Source organism: Oryctolagus cuniculus, chromosome 19 (genome assembly GCF_051225735.1).
Source record: "Oryctolagus cuniculus isolate XC-2025 breed Fujian yellow rabbit chromosome 19, ASM5122573v1, whole genome shotgun sequence".
Taxonomy (NCBI): domain Eukaryota; kingdom Metazoa; phylum Chordata; class Mammalia; order Lagomorpha; family Leporidae; genus Oryctolagus; species Oryctolagus cuniculus.
This window is the reverse complement of record NC_142885.1, coordinates 58,821,242-58,837,599: the sequence shown is the minus strand read 5'-3', so window position 1 is coordinate 58,837,599 and position 16,358 is coordinate 58,821,242. Positions and strand designations below refer to the sequence as shown.

Below are 16,358 nucleotides of genomic sequence, written 5' to 3'. Positions count from 1 at the left end.
GTTTTTGGATGTGTAGAGGATCCAGAGAACACTCACCAGGAGCACCCCCAGAGTTTGGAATTCCCTAAGACAGCTCTAAAAGGAACTTCACACGGGCCCTGGTGAGTTGAGGCTCAACTCATGAGGCTGACACCCCGTATCCGAGCACCAGTTCAAGTCCTGAATCAGAGTGTCTAGGTCTGAGTCCTAGTTCCATTTCCTGTCCAACTTCCTGCTTACCCACACCCCAGGAAGCAGCAGGTGATGGCTCAAGTACTTGGCACCCATGTGGGAGAGCTGGATTGAATTCCAGGAGCCTGGCTTCAGCTTGGTCTAGCTCTGGCTGTTGCAGGCATTTGGGGAATGAACCAGTGGATGGATGATTCTCTCTCTCTCTCTCTCTCTCTCTCTGTGTCTTTTTTTTTTAAAGATTTATTTTATTTTTTATTTATTTGACAGAGTTACAGAGAGAGGTACAGACAGAGAGAGAGGTCTTCCATCTGCTGGTTCACTCCCCAGATGGCCACAACAGCCAGAGCTGCGCCGATCTGAAACCAAGAGCCAAGAGCTTCCTCCAGGTCTCCCACGTAGGTGCAGGGGCACAAGGATTTGGGCCATCCTCTACTGCTTTCCCAGGCCATAGCAGAGAGCTGGATTGGAAAAGGAGCAGCCAGGACTAGAACCAGCGCCCATATGGGATGCCGGCACCTCAGGCGGAGGATTAACCAAGTGAGCCATGGCACCAGCCCCTCTCTCACTGTCTTTCAAATATATTTTTCTTTTTTTTTTTTAATTTGACAGGTAGAGTTATAGAAGAGAGAGAGAGAGAGAGAGAGAGAGAGAGAAAGGTCTTCCTTCCGTTTGTTCACTCCCTAAATGGCTGCTACAGCTGGCGCTGCGCCAATCTGAAGCCGTGCTGATCCAAAGCCAGGAGCCAGGTACTTATCCTGGTCTCCCATGCGGGTGCAGGACCCAAGCACTTGGGCCATCCTCCACTGCCCTCCCAGGCCACAGCAGAGAGCTGGACTGGAAGAGGAGCAACCAAGACTAGAACCCAGAGCCCATAAGGGGATGCCGGCACCACAGGCGGAGGATTAACCAAGTGAGCCACGGTGCCGGCCCCTCTCTTACTGTCTTTCAAATACGTTTTTAAAGAACCAATAAATGAAACTGTATACATGTAAGCGAACACCACCAATGCCACAGCTATACAAGCGAATGATACAGGAACGTGGTAGTGATCACTCAAATACCCTGAGCAGCTTTGATTTTCTGAAACAGGGAATGAGTCTGGGAAAAACTCGAGACTAAGGAAAATATACTCTTCTCGCAACATGCGTGACAGTTGGGTTCTTGGAAAATCCACTGCATGTTGAAAGCATACAAAATACCAGGTGCTTCCTTGCCAAAAATGGAGCTTGTTCTTGGCTCAGGTCATCTTACCAGATTTCACCTGCTGAACCAGCATCCCGGGAAGCAGGATGTAGACTCGGTGGGAAGGCTGCTGCTCCTAGAGCAGCCTGAGCCTTGGCCTTGAAACGGAAAGCCCACTAGAGTCTTCCATGGGTGGTGACTTCAAACTGCCTTGCCACGAAGTGCCCCCAGGAGGAGGAGTCACCACGATGCTGCAGCCCATTTATGTTGCACATGGGAGTGGCTGTGGACGCCACACAGGCAGTCAGTAAAGGGGCTGCACTAATATTTACTGGTTTTGCTATGATCAAAATTATGTCTTCAGCATCTTTGCAGTTGTCTATGAAGAGTCTAATCCAAGAGGAAACACAGGAGTAAAAAGCATAGGTGTCCTATAATGGGTTTTGAAGTAATAACTTCATTTAATTTCTCTTTTATGAATGCTGATTCTAAGAAAAGCGGTGATTGCTCAGGTACTTGGATCCCTGCCAGCCACGTGGGAGAACAGACTGAGTTGCAGGCTCCTGGCTTCTGCCTGGCCCAGCCCTGATTGTTATGGGCATCGGAAAGTGAACCAGCAGATGGAAGATCTCTCTCCTGCTTTGCATTGCAAATAAATCATAAAGTTTTAAATAATTTATTGTACTTCATTGTGATCATCGTTCTGTCATTATAGCTCTTCTTGTCTTGCTGTACCTAATTGCTAAATTCACTTCTATCACAGGTGTGCCTGTCCTAATTGTACATTCACCTCTACCAAAGGTGTGCCTGTCCTAATTGTACAGTCACCTCCATCACGGGTGTGCCTGTCCTAATTGTACATTCACCTCCATCACGGGTGTGCATGTCCTAATTGTACAGTCACCTCCATCACGGGTGTGCCTGTCCTAATTGTACAGTCACCTCCATCACAGGTGTGCCTGTCCTAATTGTACATTCACCTCCATCACAGGTGTGCCTGTCCTAATTGTACAGTCACCTCCATCACGGGTGTGCATGTCCTAATTGTACAGTCACCTCCATCACGGGTGTGTGTGTGTCCTAATTGTACACTCACCTCCATCACGGGTGTGCCTGTCCTAATTGTACAGTCACCTCTATCACAGGTGTGCCTGTCCTAATTGTGCATTCACCTCCATCACAGGTGTGCCTGTCCTAATTGTACAGTCACCTCCATCACGGGTGTGCCTGTCCTAATTGTACATTCACCTCCATCACGGGTGTGCCTGTCCTAATTGTACATTCACCTCCATCACAGGTGTGCCTGTCCTAATTGTACAGTCACCTCCATCACGGGTGTGCCTGTCCTAATTGTACATTCACCTCCATCACGGGTGTGCATGTCCTAATTGTACAGTCACCTCCATCACGGGTGTGCCTGTCCTAATTGTACAGTCACCTCCATCACAGGTGTGCCTGTCCTAATTGTACATTCACCTCCATCACAGGTGTGCCTGTCCTAATTGTACAGTCACCTCCATCACGGGTGTGCATGTCCTAATTGTACAGTCACCTCCATCACGGGTGTGTGTGTGTCCTAATTGTACACTCACCTCCATCACGGGTGTGCCTGTCCTAATTGTACATTCACCTCTATCACAGGTGTGCCTGTCCTAATTGTACAGTCACCTCCATCACGGGTGTGCCTGTCCTAATTGTACATGCACCTCTATCACGGGTGTGCCTGTCCTAATTGTACAGTCACCTCTATCACAGGTGTGCCTGTCCTAATTGTACAGTCACCTCCATCACGGGTGTGCCTGTCCTAATTGTACAGTCACCTCTATCACAGGTGTGCCTGTCCTAATTGTACATGCACCTCTATCACAGGTGTGCCTGTCCTAATTGTACAGTCACCTCCATCACGGGTGTGCCTGTCCTAATTGTACACTCACCTCCATCACGGGTGTGCCTGTCCTAATTGTACATTCACCTCCATCACGGGTGTGCCTGTCCTAATTGTACAGTCACCTCTATCACGGGTGTGCCTGTCCTAATTGTACAGTCACCTCCATCACGGGTGTGCCTGTCCTAATTGTACAGTCACCTCCATCACGGGTGTGCCTGTCCTAATTGTACACTCACCTCCATCACGGGTGTGCCTGTCCTAATTGTGCATTCACCTCCATCACAGGTGTGCCTGTCCTAATTGTACAGTCACCTCCATCACAGGTGTGCCTGTCCTAATTGTACATTCACCTCCATCACAGGTGTGCCTGTCCTAATTGTACAGTCACCTCCATCACACGTGTGCCTGTCCTAATTGTACAGTCACCTCCATCACGGGTGTGCATGTCCTAATTGTGCATTCACCTCCATCACGGGTGTGCCTGTCCTAATTGTACAGTCACCTCTATCACGGGTGTGCATGTCCTAATTGTACAGTCACCTCCATCACGGGTGTGCCTGTCCTAATTGTGCATTCACCTCCATCACACGTGTGCCTGTCCTAATTGTACAGTCACCTCCATCACGGGTGTGCCTGTCCTAATTGTACATGCACCTCCATCACAGGTGTGCCTGTCCTAATTGTACACTCACCTCTATCACAGGTGTGCCTGTCCTAATTGTACAGTCACCTCCATCACAGGTGTGCCTGTCCTAATTGTGCATTCACCTCCATCACAGGTGTTCCTGTCCTAATTGTACAGTCACCTCCATCACGGGTGTGCCTGTCCTAATTGTACAGTCACCTCTATCACGGGTGTGCCTGTCCTAATTGTACAGTCACCTCCATCACGGGTGTGCCTGTCCTAATTGTACAGTCACCTCCATCACACGTGTGCCTGTCCTAATTGTACAGTCACCTCCATCACGGGTGTGCCTGTCCTAATTGTACAGTCACCTCCATCACGGGTGTGCCTGTCCTAATTGTACAGTCACCTCCATCACGGGTGTGCCTGTCCTAATTGTACATTCACCTCCATCACAGGTGTGCCTGTCCTAATTGTGCATTCACCTCCATCACACGTGTGCCTGTCCTAATTGTACAGTCACCTCCATCACGGGTGTGCCTGTCCTAATTGTACATGCACCTCCATCACAGGTGTGCCTGTCCTAATTGTACACTCACCTCTATCACAGGTGTGCCTGTCCTAATTGTACAGTCACCTCTATCACAGGTGTGCCTGTCCTAATTGTACAGTCACCTCCATCACGGGTGTGCCTGTCCTAATTGTACAGTCACCTCCATCACGGGTGTGCCTGTCCTAATGGTACATTCACCTCTATCACGGGTGTGCCTGTCCTAATTGTACAGTCACCTCCATCACGGGTGTGCCTGTCCTAATTGTACAGTCACCTCCATCACGGGTGTGCCTGTCCTAATTGTACAGTCACCTCCATCACGGGTGTGCCTGTCCTAATTGTACAGTCACCTCCATCACGGGTGTGCCTGTCCTAATTGTACAGTCACCTCCATCACGGGTGTGCCTGTCCTAATTGTACAGTCACCTCTATCACAGGTGTGCCTGTCCTAATTGTACACTCACCTCCATCACACGTGTGCCTGTCCTAATTGTACACTCACCTCCATCACGGGTGTGCCTGTCCTAATTGTACATGCACCTCCATCGTGGGTGTGCCTGTCCTAATTGTACAGTCACCTCTATCACAGGTGTGCCTGTCCTAATTGTACAGTCACCTCCATCATGGGTGTGCCTGTCCTAATTGTACAGTCACCTCCATCACGGGTGTGCCTGTCCTAATTGTACACTCACCTCCATCACAGGTGTGCCTGTCCTAATTGTACATTCACCTCTATCACGGGTGTGCCTGTCCTAATTGTACACTCACCTCCATCATGGGTGTGCCTGTCCTAATTGTACATTCACCTCTATCACAGGTGTGCGTGTCCAGGAAACAACAGTACAAGGAGGGCTCAGGACCTCTGTGGTTTCAGGTGTCCACTGGGGTCCCGGGACATACTCCCTAGGATGTGCGAGGATGACCTTCTCCTGTTCCGGGAGAGAAGCGACTGTTCAGGATCCTGGACCCATTCCGCTGCCCTGGACAGTACTCGAGGCCTTACTTGGTGCAGGATGCATAGCTAGACCGTGGTCAGGGGCCAGGGGAGGCCAGCAGGAGGAAGACGAGCGCCTGGAGTTCTGGGGCCCCTGTCTAGGTCCCTGTGGTGCAGCGAGGCCGGAAGGGAGAAGGAGCTAAGGGCTGCCAGCAGCCAGGCCGTGAGCACCACCAAATCCCGCCATCTTCCAGGCCCACCCAACATGACTGACGACCGGCCCAGCCGCTCCTCGCCGTGCAGCTCGGCCTCGTTCCCATCACGCTCCAGACGCCGCGACACCCGCCTGGGGACGCCCACGTGCACCGCAGCCCCACACAAACCCCTCAGTCCTCGGAGCGCCCACCAGGCCCTGCCCTACAGAGGACTGCCCTAGCCTGGGGGGCGGGGTCCGCTGGGCTGCGAGCGTGCGCGCTCATGTCCAAGCATGCGCGCTCATGTCCGAGCATGCGCAGTCCTTCACCTCTCTTCAGTCCACCTGTGTCCGCGTCTCCTGGCTGGATTCTTACACGTGGGAGGACAGAACCTGGGCTAAGCCTAGCTGGGGTTCCCCCCACCCAGCTCAGTCAACGCTCTTGGTCCACACAACAAAATTTGGGGATCCCCGTCCCTACTACTGCGTCGCGTGCTGCCATCCCAGGAACCCTTGCAGATCGGCTGGCTGGGACTGGGGATTGGGAGGTGGTCTTTGATGAGCGAGGAGAGAGAGGGGCTGACTCTCAACTGAAATAGTCATTTCTTTTTAAATATTCATTTACTTGAAAGGCAGGGCAGGGGCGGGGGAGACTATTGATTTACTCTCCAAATGGCTGCAACAGCCAGGCTGGGCCAGGCTGGATCCAGGAGCCAGGTTCTGACCCATGTGGGTAGCAGGGGCGCTTGTACCATCCTCCACTGCTTTCCCAGGTGCATTAGCAGGGAGCGGGATTTGAAGTGGAGCGGCCGGCACTCAAACTGGCGTTTCGGTATAGGGTGCCAGTGTGGCAGGTGGAGGCTTAACCCGCTGCACCACCATGCTGGCCCCTAGTTATAATTTCTTGACACTTCTTCTGTGCCGCACTCTTCAGTGGTGGTTTTTAAGTTAACGTTTGCTTAGTCTGGTGGCTAAGAAGAAGCCCAACTCACACATCAGAGTACCTGGGTTTGACCCCTGGCTCTGGTCCTGATTCCAGCTTCCTGTTAATGTGGTCCCTGGGAAGGCTGTAATGGCCCAAGTACTTGAGTCTCTGTCATCCCAGGAGGAGACCTGGATGGAGTCTGGTCCAGGCCTGGCTATTGCAGGCGTCTGGGGAGTAAACCAGTGGATGCAAGGTTTCTCTGTACGTTGAGACAGGCAGTTACTTAACATAACAATTTAAAAAAAAAAGGTTTCTATTTTAGAATACTTTCAGATTTACAGAAAATTTTTGAGGCTGCTTTGAGAGTTTCCCAGTGCCTACACCCAGTTCCCCCTCCTGTAACGTCTTACACCGACACGTGGCTATGGACACAAGGCTGTTAGCTCTTCTGTAGTTTATTCAGATTTCCGCAATTTTTGCTTGATACGTTTCGGCTTGTGTCCCGGGATCCCTTGTAAGGTCACTGTCGCCTCTCCTGAGGCTCCCTTGGCTGTAACTGGTTCTCAGGGTGTTTATCTTTATAAATGACCTTGACCTTGTGAGGAGTCCTGATCAGGGATTCTGTATAACACCCTTCCGCTGGGGTTTGTCTTTTTTCTCTGCGATTCGCCTGGGCTGATGGATTTTCAGGAGAAAGCACAGAGACCAAACGGCGCTCTGACCACGTCCTCTCCCGGTGCCCAGTAGCCAAGTGACGACCATTGCTGGTGTTCCGGGCCATTGCCTGTCCTAGGACCGTGGTCAGGTCTTGCCCACTAAAGCTGCTCCTCTCCCGCCTCCACGCTGGTCTAAGCCATCTTAGAGCAGGACGGGAAGATGTGGAATTCTGCGCAAGTATCACATCTCCCTATTTACTTAATAGTTTATGTGTAGCAATTTTTCAATTTTTCTTTTAAGGTGCACACAGGGGACCTGCGTTGGGGCCCAGGGGGTTAAGCATCCACTTCGGATGCTCTTATCAAAAAGCCAGATCCGGCTTCCTGCTGATGCGCCCGGGGAAAGGCGGTTTGGGCTCCTCCCACCCATGCGGGAGACCTGGAGGGAGTTCCTGGCTCCGGCCTTCAGCCTGGCCCAGCCTGGGCTACTGCATGCGTATGGGGAGTGAACAAGAGGGTGGAAGTCTCTCTCTCTCTCTCTCTCTCCCCACTCCCCGCCCCGACCCTGTCACTCTGCTTTTAAAATAAATAAATCCATCATTTTTTTTTAAAAGCTGCACATGGCTCTATGTACACGCAGAATGAACCGTGGATGTGGGGGCAATTTTGTGTACCGTTGGTGTAAACTTTTAAAATCCAAATTGCGCGTCGTGCAAGTCTTCGCCCCGCCGCGCTCGCCACCGTGCCCGGGGCTGGAGAGACCTCCCCGCACGGACGGACACCCAACGGCCGGCTCCCCGCGTCTCCTCGTGGGGCTCTGAGGTGCTTTCCTGCTCTCCAGCTCAGCGAGACCTGCAGGTGGCCACTCATGCAACGCCGCGGGGACGGAGCCCGCCCTGCCCGCGCCCCTCCAGGCCCCTCCGGCATCCCCACGCCCGGGCTCTCGGGGGTCCCTGGGGTTGCGGTGTGGGGGGGGGGGGCTTGGTGGGTGGGGCCGCCCCGAGGCCCCGCCCCGGCCTCTGTGACGCTGGCGCCGGAACCTGGAATCCCGGCTCCGGGAGGGAAGGCGGGCAGGCGGCGCGGCGGCCTCTTTTGCGGCTCCGCGCGCAGCCATGAGCGAGCCTGGAGCCAGTGCGCTCCCGCCGGGCAGGCCCAGCAGACACGGGAGCGTCCACCAAGGTAGGGCGGCGTCGGGGGCCGGGGGCGCACGGGGGCGCCAGGTGCGGGAGGCTGGACGCGGCCATGGTCCCTACCCAGCTCCGCGCGCCCGCGGCTCCGGGCTTTGGGTCTAAGCAGGTGGAAAGAGGGCTCGTTCTTGTTCCCTCCTTCCGCCCATCCCGCCGGCTCTGAGGAGCCTGCTCCGCTCCAAAGGGGCTTTGGGGCGGCAGTCCGGGCCGTGATGGGTTTGCCTGATAGCTGGACGAGGGATCGCGGACCAGTCTCTGAGCTAACAGGGTTGCGAGGGCTCCGCCAGCCGCAACAGCCTGGGGCAATGTGCGTTCCTCCCACACTTGCCAGGCCGTGTTTACCATTCCCCGATGTGAAACCGAATTCTGCCTTGGCTCTTTATTGCTGCGTGACCTTTGATAAGTGGCTCGCCCTCTCTGAGCCTTAGATTCCTCAGCAGTGAAACGGGGTTAGCCTGGCGGGGACATTAGAAACTTGTGCAACGCCCAGCCCAGGGCTAGGTACAAACAAAGGCACGGCCAAGTGGTAGCCTGGGGGCGGGCATTTGGCTGAGTGCTTAAGACTTGCACATCCCATATCAGAGTTAGGGGCTGGGGTAGGGGGATTCCAGCTTCCTGGGAGGCAGTGGGGGATGGCTCAGGTAGTTAGATCCCCGACACCGTGTCATATTGAGTTCCTGGCTCCTGTTGGGGGCATTTGGGAAGTAAACCAAAAGATGGGAGATTTCTTTCATTCTCTTTCTACCTGGGGCAGGGGGTGAAGTCAGCAAATCATTATGATCCTTTTCTTTTTTTTTATTGGGTATGAAACCCAGGAAAATGTCCAGCGTGGACTCAACAGACACACACAACTGCCACCCAGTCAAGATAGAAAAACTGTCCCCAGGCAGCCTTCCTTGTTTTATTTGTGACATGTCTTTGCCCTGAACCCAACACAAGCCTGTGCTGTGAGCTGTATCTGCAGTATTCTCTCTGTCTCTGTCTGAGAATAGAAATCTAAGAACGAGCAATCGGTGAGTGTGGATGTGGCCACGGGGCCCCCTCCAGATGCGGATGGAGAGATCCAGAAGGAGCCAAAGCCTGGGAAAGTGCTCAGGACCGGAGCACAAACCTCGGGCGAGGTCTAGCGAGAGTCATTTTCTAGCTCAGTGTTTGTCTTGCTGGCACCCGTTCTGTTTCAGCCTCTCACTAATAGCCGTCCAGTATTTTCCTAGTGGTTTCTGTTTATCTGCCTTTTATTTTGAGAAGAGGCCAACGCCCATTTCCCCTGGAGAGGGCAAGAGATGCCTCTTTCTTGGATCTTTGTGGAACCCTTCAGGGCCTGCCCCATGCACCGTATCATATTGTGACTGGCCCCTCTCACTCCAAGGTCTCCTCTGCTCCTGGCACAGGTGCAGACCTTGAACCCTTGAACCTACATAGATGGGCAGCTTGGAAGGGACCATGACTGTCACTTTGTAGCACTCTGTGTACAGTCACTGGTTGTATGCACATCATGGGAGGACAGCTGGGTAGGAGCAGGAGACAGAGGGTCTGGCTTAAAGAACCGGAACTACTCATCCTTCTCAGTGATAAAATAGATCGCTCCCTGCCTAATCAAAACTTATCAGTGACTCCTCACTGCTCTGAGAATATTCTCTGGACTCTTCTGTGGCAGCCAACAAGGCCTGGTGCTTGAACCCCAGCCCACCGGACTAAGCTTTTATCACCTACAACCCTGCTGCAGCTGCTCTGGTTGCCTTCCCATTCCTCCAGCATATCAGGGCTGTTTCTGTCTCAGGGCCTTTGCATCTGCTATTTGTGCTTGGACTATCATTGTCTTTGCTCTTCGCGTGACAGCCTGTTCCTCCTGCTGTCGAGTCTCTGCTCCCACGCTGCCTCAGACAGGCGCACATCTGGGACTATCTTGTCTAAAGGAGTGCCCCCCCCCCATCTCTCCTAGGGGCCAGCATTGCTGTGCAGCTGGTTAAGCTGCCATGTGTGACACCAGCATCCCATTCCAGGGTGCCAGGTCGTTTCTGCTCCACTTCCCCTCTGGCTCCCTGCTCATGAGCCTGGAGAAGCATTGGAAGATGGCCCAAGAGCTTATGCTGTGCCCCTGCCGCCCTGTGGGAGACCTGGGGGGAGTTCTTGGCTCCTGACTTCAGTCTGGCCCAGGCCCAGCCATTGTGGGCATTTGGGGGATGAGTTGGAAAGTTCTCTCTCTTTCATTCTTTGTCTCTCGCTCTCTCTCTGTCATTTTGCCTTTCAAATCAACTTTTAAAAAAGATGTGGTACCATGAAAAATGGGGGCTTCGTCTCATTCCCCTTGTCTCCCAAATGGTGTCCAGCACGTGGCAGATGCCACCTCTGTTTTGAAGGAATGAATGATGAGTAGCGCTCACCTGTAGCCATGCCGGCCACTGTGATGCCAGGGTTACCGGTCTGTACTCCGGAGTCCCCGGGGCCAAGTCTTCATTTTCCCACTTACTGCTCGTGTCCTTGGGCGAGGCAGTGAAGTGCTAGGTGGCTCAGTGTCCTTGGGTATTTATATGAGAGGCAGAGTTACAGAGAGGCAGATACAGAGACAGAGAGGTTTTCTGTCTGCTGGTTCACTCCCCAAATGGCCGCAATGGCCAGAGTTGAAGCCAGGAGCTTCTTCCAGGTCTCCCACGTGGGTGCAGGGGCCAAAGAGCTAAGTAAGTAATTGTATCAGTTATCTATGCAATTACAAATTGCCCCAAAACTTAGTGGCTTACAATAATAGCAGTAATAACTTGCCGCCTCATGGTTTCTCAGTGATCTGGAGGCTGTGCCACAGCTTTCTCAAGACATTGCAGTGGACGTGTCGTCCAGGGATGCTACAGACGGGGGTCGGAGGGACCCTCACCGTGTGGCCCTCTCCCGTGGCTGCTGACTCAGCACCTGCTGCCATGCACATGGGCCCCCCCCGAAAGGCGTGGGTGTGCACCTGCTATGGCGGCTGGCTTTCATGATCCCAGACGGAGCAAGCCAGAGCTGCAGTGTCTTTGGTGTTATTCCCTTGTATTTATTCATTTTCATTTTATTTGCAAGACAAGTTTAGAGCTCCCATCCACTGGTTCCCTCCCCAAATGCCTGCAGCCGTCAGAGCTGGGCGAGGTTGAAGCCAGGAGCAGGGACCTCACCCTGGGCCTCCCATGATGGGCAGCAGAGCTGGCCTGTGATCTCAGCGGCCATGTCGCCTCCTCACCCTAACTGACATCCCTGTTGACAGCCACTCGGCCCACCCCAGGGCCTTCTGGGCCCTGTGGTCCTGTGCCACCTGGTGTCTGCTCTGTTGAATGGGCGTCTCCTCGGATTTTTCCCTGTGTTAAAGGTTTGCGGTCACTAAGTGCTTCCTGTGAGGTCCGCTTTAAAAGCCCTACCTGTTCTCTCCCCTCCTCCCTGCTCCCCTTTCTTCCTTTTGCTGAGGGGTAGTGCTCCACACTCAGCCATTTGAGTCTTCACAGTGGCGGGCTGCCGCTGCCGGTGTGGCGTTCCATGTCCCCCAGCCTCTAGCAAGCAGCCGCGTGCTCTCTGTGCACACAGATGGATGTGCCTGCTCCACACGCTCCCTAGAAAGCATTGACTTCCTGCACTAGATGCCATGTTTCCTTGGCTCAGGCGCTGTAGCCGGCACCAGTGCTGGCCCCCGCATCCTGCATTGTGTGGGTAGATCAACGCTGGTGGGCGTTGGGGTCCCCAGATGCTGTGGGTGTTCTGGTGCAAGTTTTCGATTGAAGGTCAGTGTTCTATTCTTTTGGATCCATGCCAAGAAGCAGGATTGCTGGGCCATCGGACAGTGATGAAGCAGGGTCCGGGACTTGACCTCCCTGTGGGCTGACTGATCGTTGCCCGGTGACACAGCCCGGATCCCCAGCTCCCTGTTTCCTGGTGGCCCAGGCGACATGGAACCCTGTGTGCCATCTACAGAACCTGGCCTTCCCCCTACTCTCCTCCCCTCCCTTGCCGGGCTGCTCTTGGGAGGACCCTGGAGTGACCATGTTTGAGTGACCAGCTTGCTGGAGGGCGGGACTTGGTCCTGGCACCAGGAGCAGGGAACACCTCGAATGGGAAAGGCAGAGAGCAAAGCAGTCCCTCAGGAGCTCCCCCTGCAGAGCTGGGACCTGGGTTTTGTTCTGTTTTGTCAGATAAAGGAGCAGCACCTCTGGTTTTTAACCGAGCCTGGCTGGCCCAACTTATCAGCGTGTGGCTGGGGCAAGCCTGGGACCTTCAGCTTTCTCTTCTGTCCAGTGGAATAATGATGCCCTTATTTGTTGGAGGGTTTGGCGAGATGAGTGTCCAGGACTCAGCACCAAGCCCGCAGGCACTGCACGCCCACATAGTAGCAGTTGAGGTTGCAGGGGAGGGAAGGAGGGTGGTCCCTTCCTCACCCATCGTGAGGGTCCTCGCCAACACCCCTGTAATGCAAGGCAGGTTGATGAGAGGCAGGATAGACCACATTTATTTCATCAGAGTTTTGTATGCCCAGGAGACTTCAGAATAAAGACCCAAAAACCCAGAGTGAATGATCTATTAAAAAAGTTATTTATTTGAAAGACAGAGAGAAAGAGAGAGATCTTCCATCTGTTGATTCACTCCCCAAATACCTGCAATAGCCAGAGCTGGGCCAGGTTGAAGCCAGGAGCCTAGAATTCCATCCAGATCTCTCACATGGGTGACAGGGACCCAGCTACTTGAACCTGCTGCCCCCCAGGGTGTGCGTTAGCAGGGAGCTGGATTGAGAGTGGAGCCAGGACTCCACTACAGGCACTCCAGTAGGGGATGAGGGTGTCCCAGGTGGCGTCCTAGCCAAGGCAGGGACAGGAGGGCAGAAATGTAATTGCATCAAAGGGTGTGATCTAAGGGCTGGGCTTACGGGCCCCGCAGATTAAACCAGCGCCTGTGAAGCTGCATCCCATGTACGAGTGCCAGTGCGAATCTGGCTGCTGTGTTTCCAATTCAGCTCCCTGCTGATGTGTCTGGGAAAGCAGCAGAAGATGGCCCAAGGGCTTGAGACCCCTGCCAACCTCATGGGAGACCTGGATGGAGTTTCTGGCTCCTGGCTTTTGCTTGGCCCAGGCCCAGCTATTGTGGTCATTTGGGGAGTGAACCATCCGATGGAAGATCTGTGTGTGTGTGTGTGTGTGTGTATGTGTGTGTGTGTGTGACTCTACCTTTCAAATACATAAATACACCTTGGAGGAAGGGAGGGTGTGATCCAGTGGAGAGGAGACAGGTGGCGCAGGGACCCCCGGCAGAGCCTGTCTGTTCAGAGTCTTCTTCACGGCCCCTGTTGTTGGCAGCATTGCCTCCTCCCAGAATGCACCAGGACCCTCTCTGGATTGGGGTCTTTCATGATCGACTCTCAGCCAAGGTAGCTCACAGAGTGCGATTTTTAGGCTTTGGGGAAACGCAGCTTTAGCTTGAGAAAGGGTAATGGGAGACAGCAGGTGTTCAGAGAGAAAGTGGTGTTTGGGGCTGCTTCTGAGACCCACAGGGCCACACCTCGGGGTATGAGCTTCTGAGCCCAGTCCTACTATTATCATCATCGGGGTCTTCTCCAACCCTGATAATATAAGACTTGATGACTGCGGGTGCGGTGCACCTGCATTTTCTGCAGATGCGCTGTTGGCCGTTTATACAGTTATACAGCTGTGCTCTGGGCCTTAGCCTGGGAGCCTGTCATAATGAAATGACCCATAGTCTTTATTTTTCTCCTGCTTATCTGCTAAGCCCTTTCATCCTGGTCACCCAGGAGGGAGCGAGTTCTGGACACCCCGGCTATTTCTCTGGCAACCCTCCCCTGGACTTGAGCTATTTTTTGCCCCTCTGTCTGGGGCTCACAGCTCTGCCCAGCAACTGCAGGCCCAGATTAGGCCTCCAGGCCCTCCGAGGCTTTTTCTGTTTGTTTTTTCAGGAAGTGAAGACTGAGAGGGATAAAAGGGGGAAATAACCTTTGGGTGTTGCGACTTTTGTTGCGTCTGATCGCTTTTTAAAGGAGCATTGTTTGAGTCTGGGACCACCCAGGCCTCCTGATGGGCTGAGCCTGCCCACTCCTGGCCTCTCCCTGAGGAGGAGGAGGAAGGGAGGAGAAGTGACTTCGAGCTGTGACCTTGTCCCAGGCCACAGGATCCTGAGATGCAGGGGCCCTGCTCACACCGAGCTGTGTCTAAGGGGAGACACACTCAGCGGGTGAAGAGCACCCTAAGATCCTGGCGCCATGCTGGGAAGGAAAGATGCTGAGAGATAAAGCAGGGGAGGAGGAGGTAGCCCGGAGGCCTCCCCGAGGAGGTGGCTTCTGAGCGAGGCTTGAGTGCCTAAAGATTCATAAAGTCACGTGGGGGTGATGCAGCAGTAAAGTCGCTGCTCAGGATGCCTGCATCCCCTCTCAGGGTGCCTGGGTTCAAGTCCCGGCTCTGTTTCCTGTCCCAGATTTCTGCTGATGCCCACCTTGGAAGGCAGCTGGCGATGACGGCTCAGGTACTTGGGTGCAGGCTCCTGGCTGTGCTGGACAAGCAGCAGATGGAAGATCTCTGTCTCTCTGTCTCTGCCTTTCAAATAAAATGCGAATAAATGAGTAGAAATGAGCCAGAGCCAGTAGCAGGAAGAGCAGGTGGGGGGTACAGCGAGAGTGAAGGGCTGGAGGTGAGAATGACGCAGGTAAACTTGAGAAAGCCCCAGTGGACATCTGCGTGTCCACTCCCCAGATGGCCTTACCAGCTGGAGCTGGCCCAGGCCAAAGGCAAGAGCCAGGAATTCCATCTGGGTCTCCCATGAGGGTGCAGGGGCCCAAGCGCCCCAGCCATCCTCCACTGCCTTCCCAGGGGCATTAGCAAGGAGCTGGATTGGAAGCGGAGCAGCTGGGATTTGAACCAAGGATTACAAGATGCCAGGGTTACAAGGGGTGGCTTAACCTGTGCTGCAATGCCGACCTCTGTAAATAAAGTTTTATTAGAACACAGCCAGGCCCCTTTGTTTGTAGCTGCCTTCCCACGGTAGTTGCTGCAAATCCTAAACACTGGCTCTCTGGCTCGTTGTAGGAAAGGTTTGCTGAGCTCCCAGCACTTTACATCTGAGAGTACTTCAAAAAGATCCTGTTTCATTGTATGTATGAAATACGTGAAATTTGTTCCCTTTATATACATTTAAAAAGTAAAAAAAAAAATTGGAAAAATGGAATTAAAAATACATTTACTTTGATGAAAAATGTTTTGAAACCCAAGGGGTTTTGGGAAAAGTTCTTAGAAAATGTATATCAAGAAGAAAATTGCACATGGATTTCAAGAGTTTTTTTGTACCAAGATAAACTTACCTTTTAATTACATTCTGCCCTGAGTTTGTTGATGTATTCTCTTATGATAGCCACCTAATCCTTACGATGGCAGCATGATGTGGGAACTGTTGTACCCATTTTGCAGGTGGGAATGTGAGGCACAGAATGGTCGACAAACTGGCCAGGTTGCCCAGGTGGCAAGCGGAGCTTCAGAGGCTGTGCTGCTTGCTACCTCCCTGCCTTGCTACCCCCTATGACAGACAGAATCCCAGCAAGTGCTCCTCAGACAGCCCACCAGGTGCCCTCGGGCCTGAAAACCAGGAGATCTGCCCAGCTAAGACCCTGAGGCCCAGGTAGTCACAGCTCCTGAGGGCAAGTTGCTCATCTGGCCATAAAGCGTGGGAACCAGCCGGGCCCAGGCCCTACCCGGCTGCCGGTTGGCATGACTCACGCAGGTGCTGCCGGCCCAGCTGTTCTCAAGTCTGGCAGGCGGAGGAGGCGCCCGGGGCCTCTGGCTCCTCCCCTCTCAGAGCAAGCTCTGGGCTTTTGTAAAGGGGCCCCTTCCTCCCCGCAGGCCAGGACAGTAGCCACGACTGGGCCGTGTGTGCCCACAGCGTGCGTTCCCTCAGCCACGCCACCCCCGTCTCAGTTGCCTGAGAGTCCCCATGGCTAGGGGGTCCCCGTGTTGGGCAGCACGGATAGAGCGGGTGCCCTGGCTTGGACTGGCGCCTGCTACCCCTCGTAGCTCAGAGGCAGAAGCCTGAATTA

General features: G+C 53.7%; 1 protein-coding gene across 7 annotated transcripts in view; it reads left to right on the top strand.

Annotated features, from left to right (window-relative positions):
- Positions 1–8,156: 8,156 nt before the first annotated feature.
- Positions 8,157–16,358, top strand: part of TMC7 (transmembrane channel like 7) — a 40,991-nt gene continuing 32,789 nt past the window's right edge. For 4 of the 7 annotated variants that reach the window (XR_016226185.1, XR_016226186.1, XM_051847469.3 and 1 more), the window contains exon 1: positions 8,157–8,306. Coding sequence is in view for 2 of the 7 variants with exons in the window: in XM_051847469.3 (XP_051703429.2) it covers positions 8,240–8,306 (67 nt within the window). In the remaining 5 variants the exon portion in view is untranslated. The remainder of the gene's footprint in view (positions 8,307–16,358) is intronic. The other 3 variants (XM_089321638.1, XM_089321637.1, XM_089321639.1) reach the window with 2 other exon arrangements.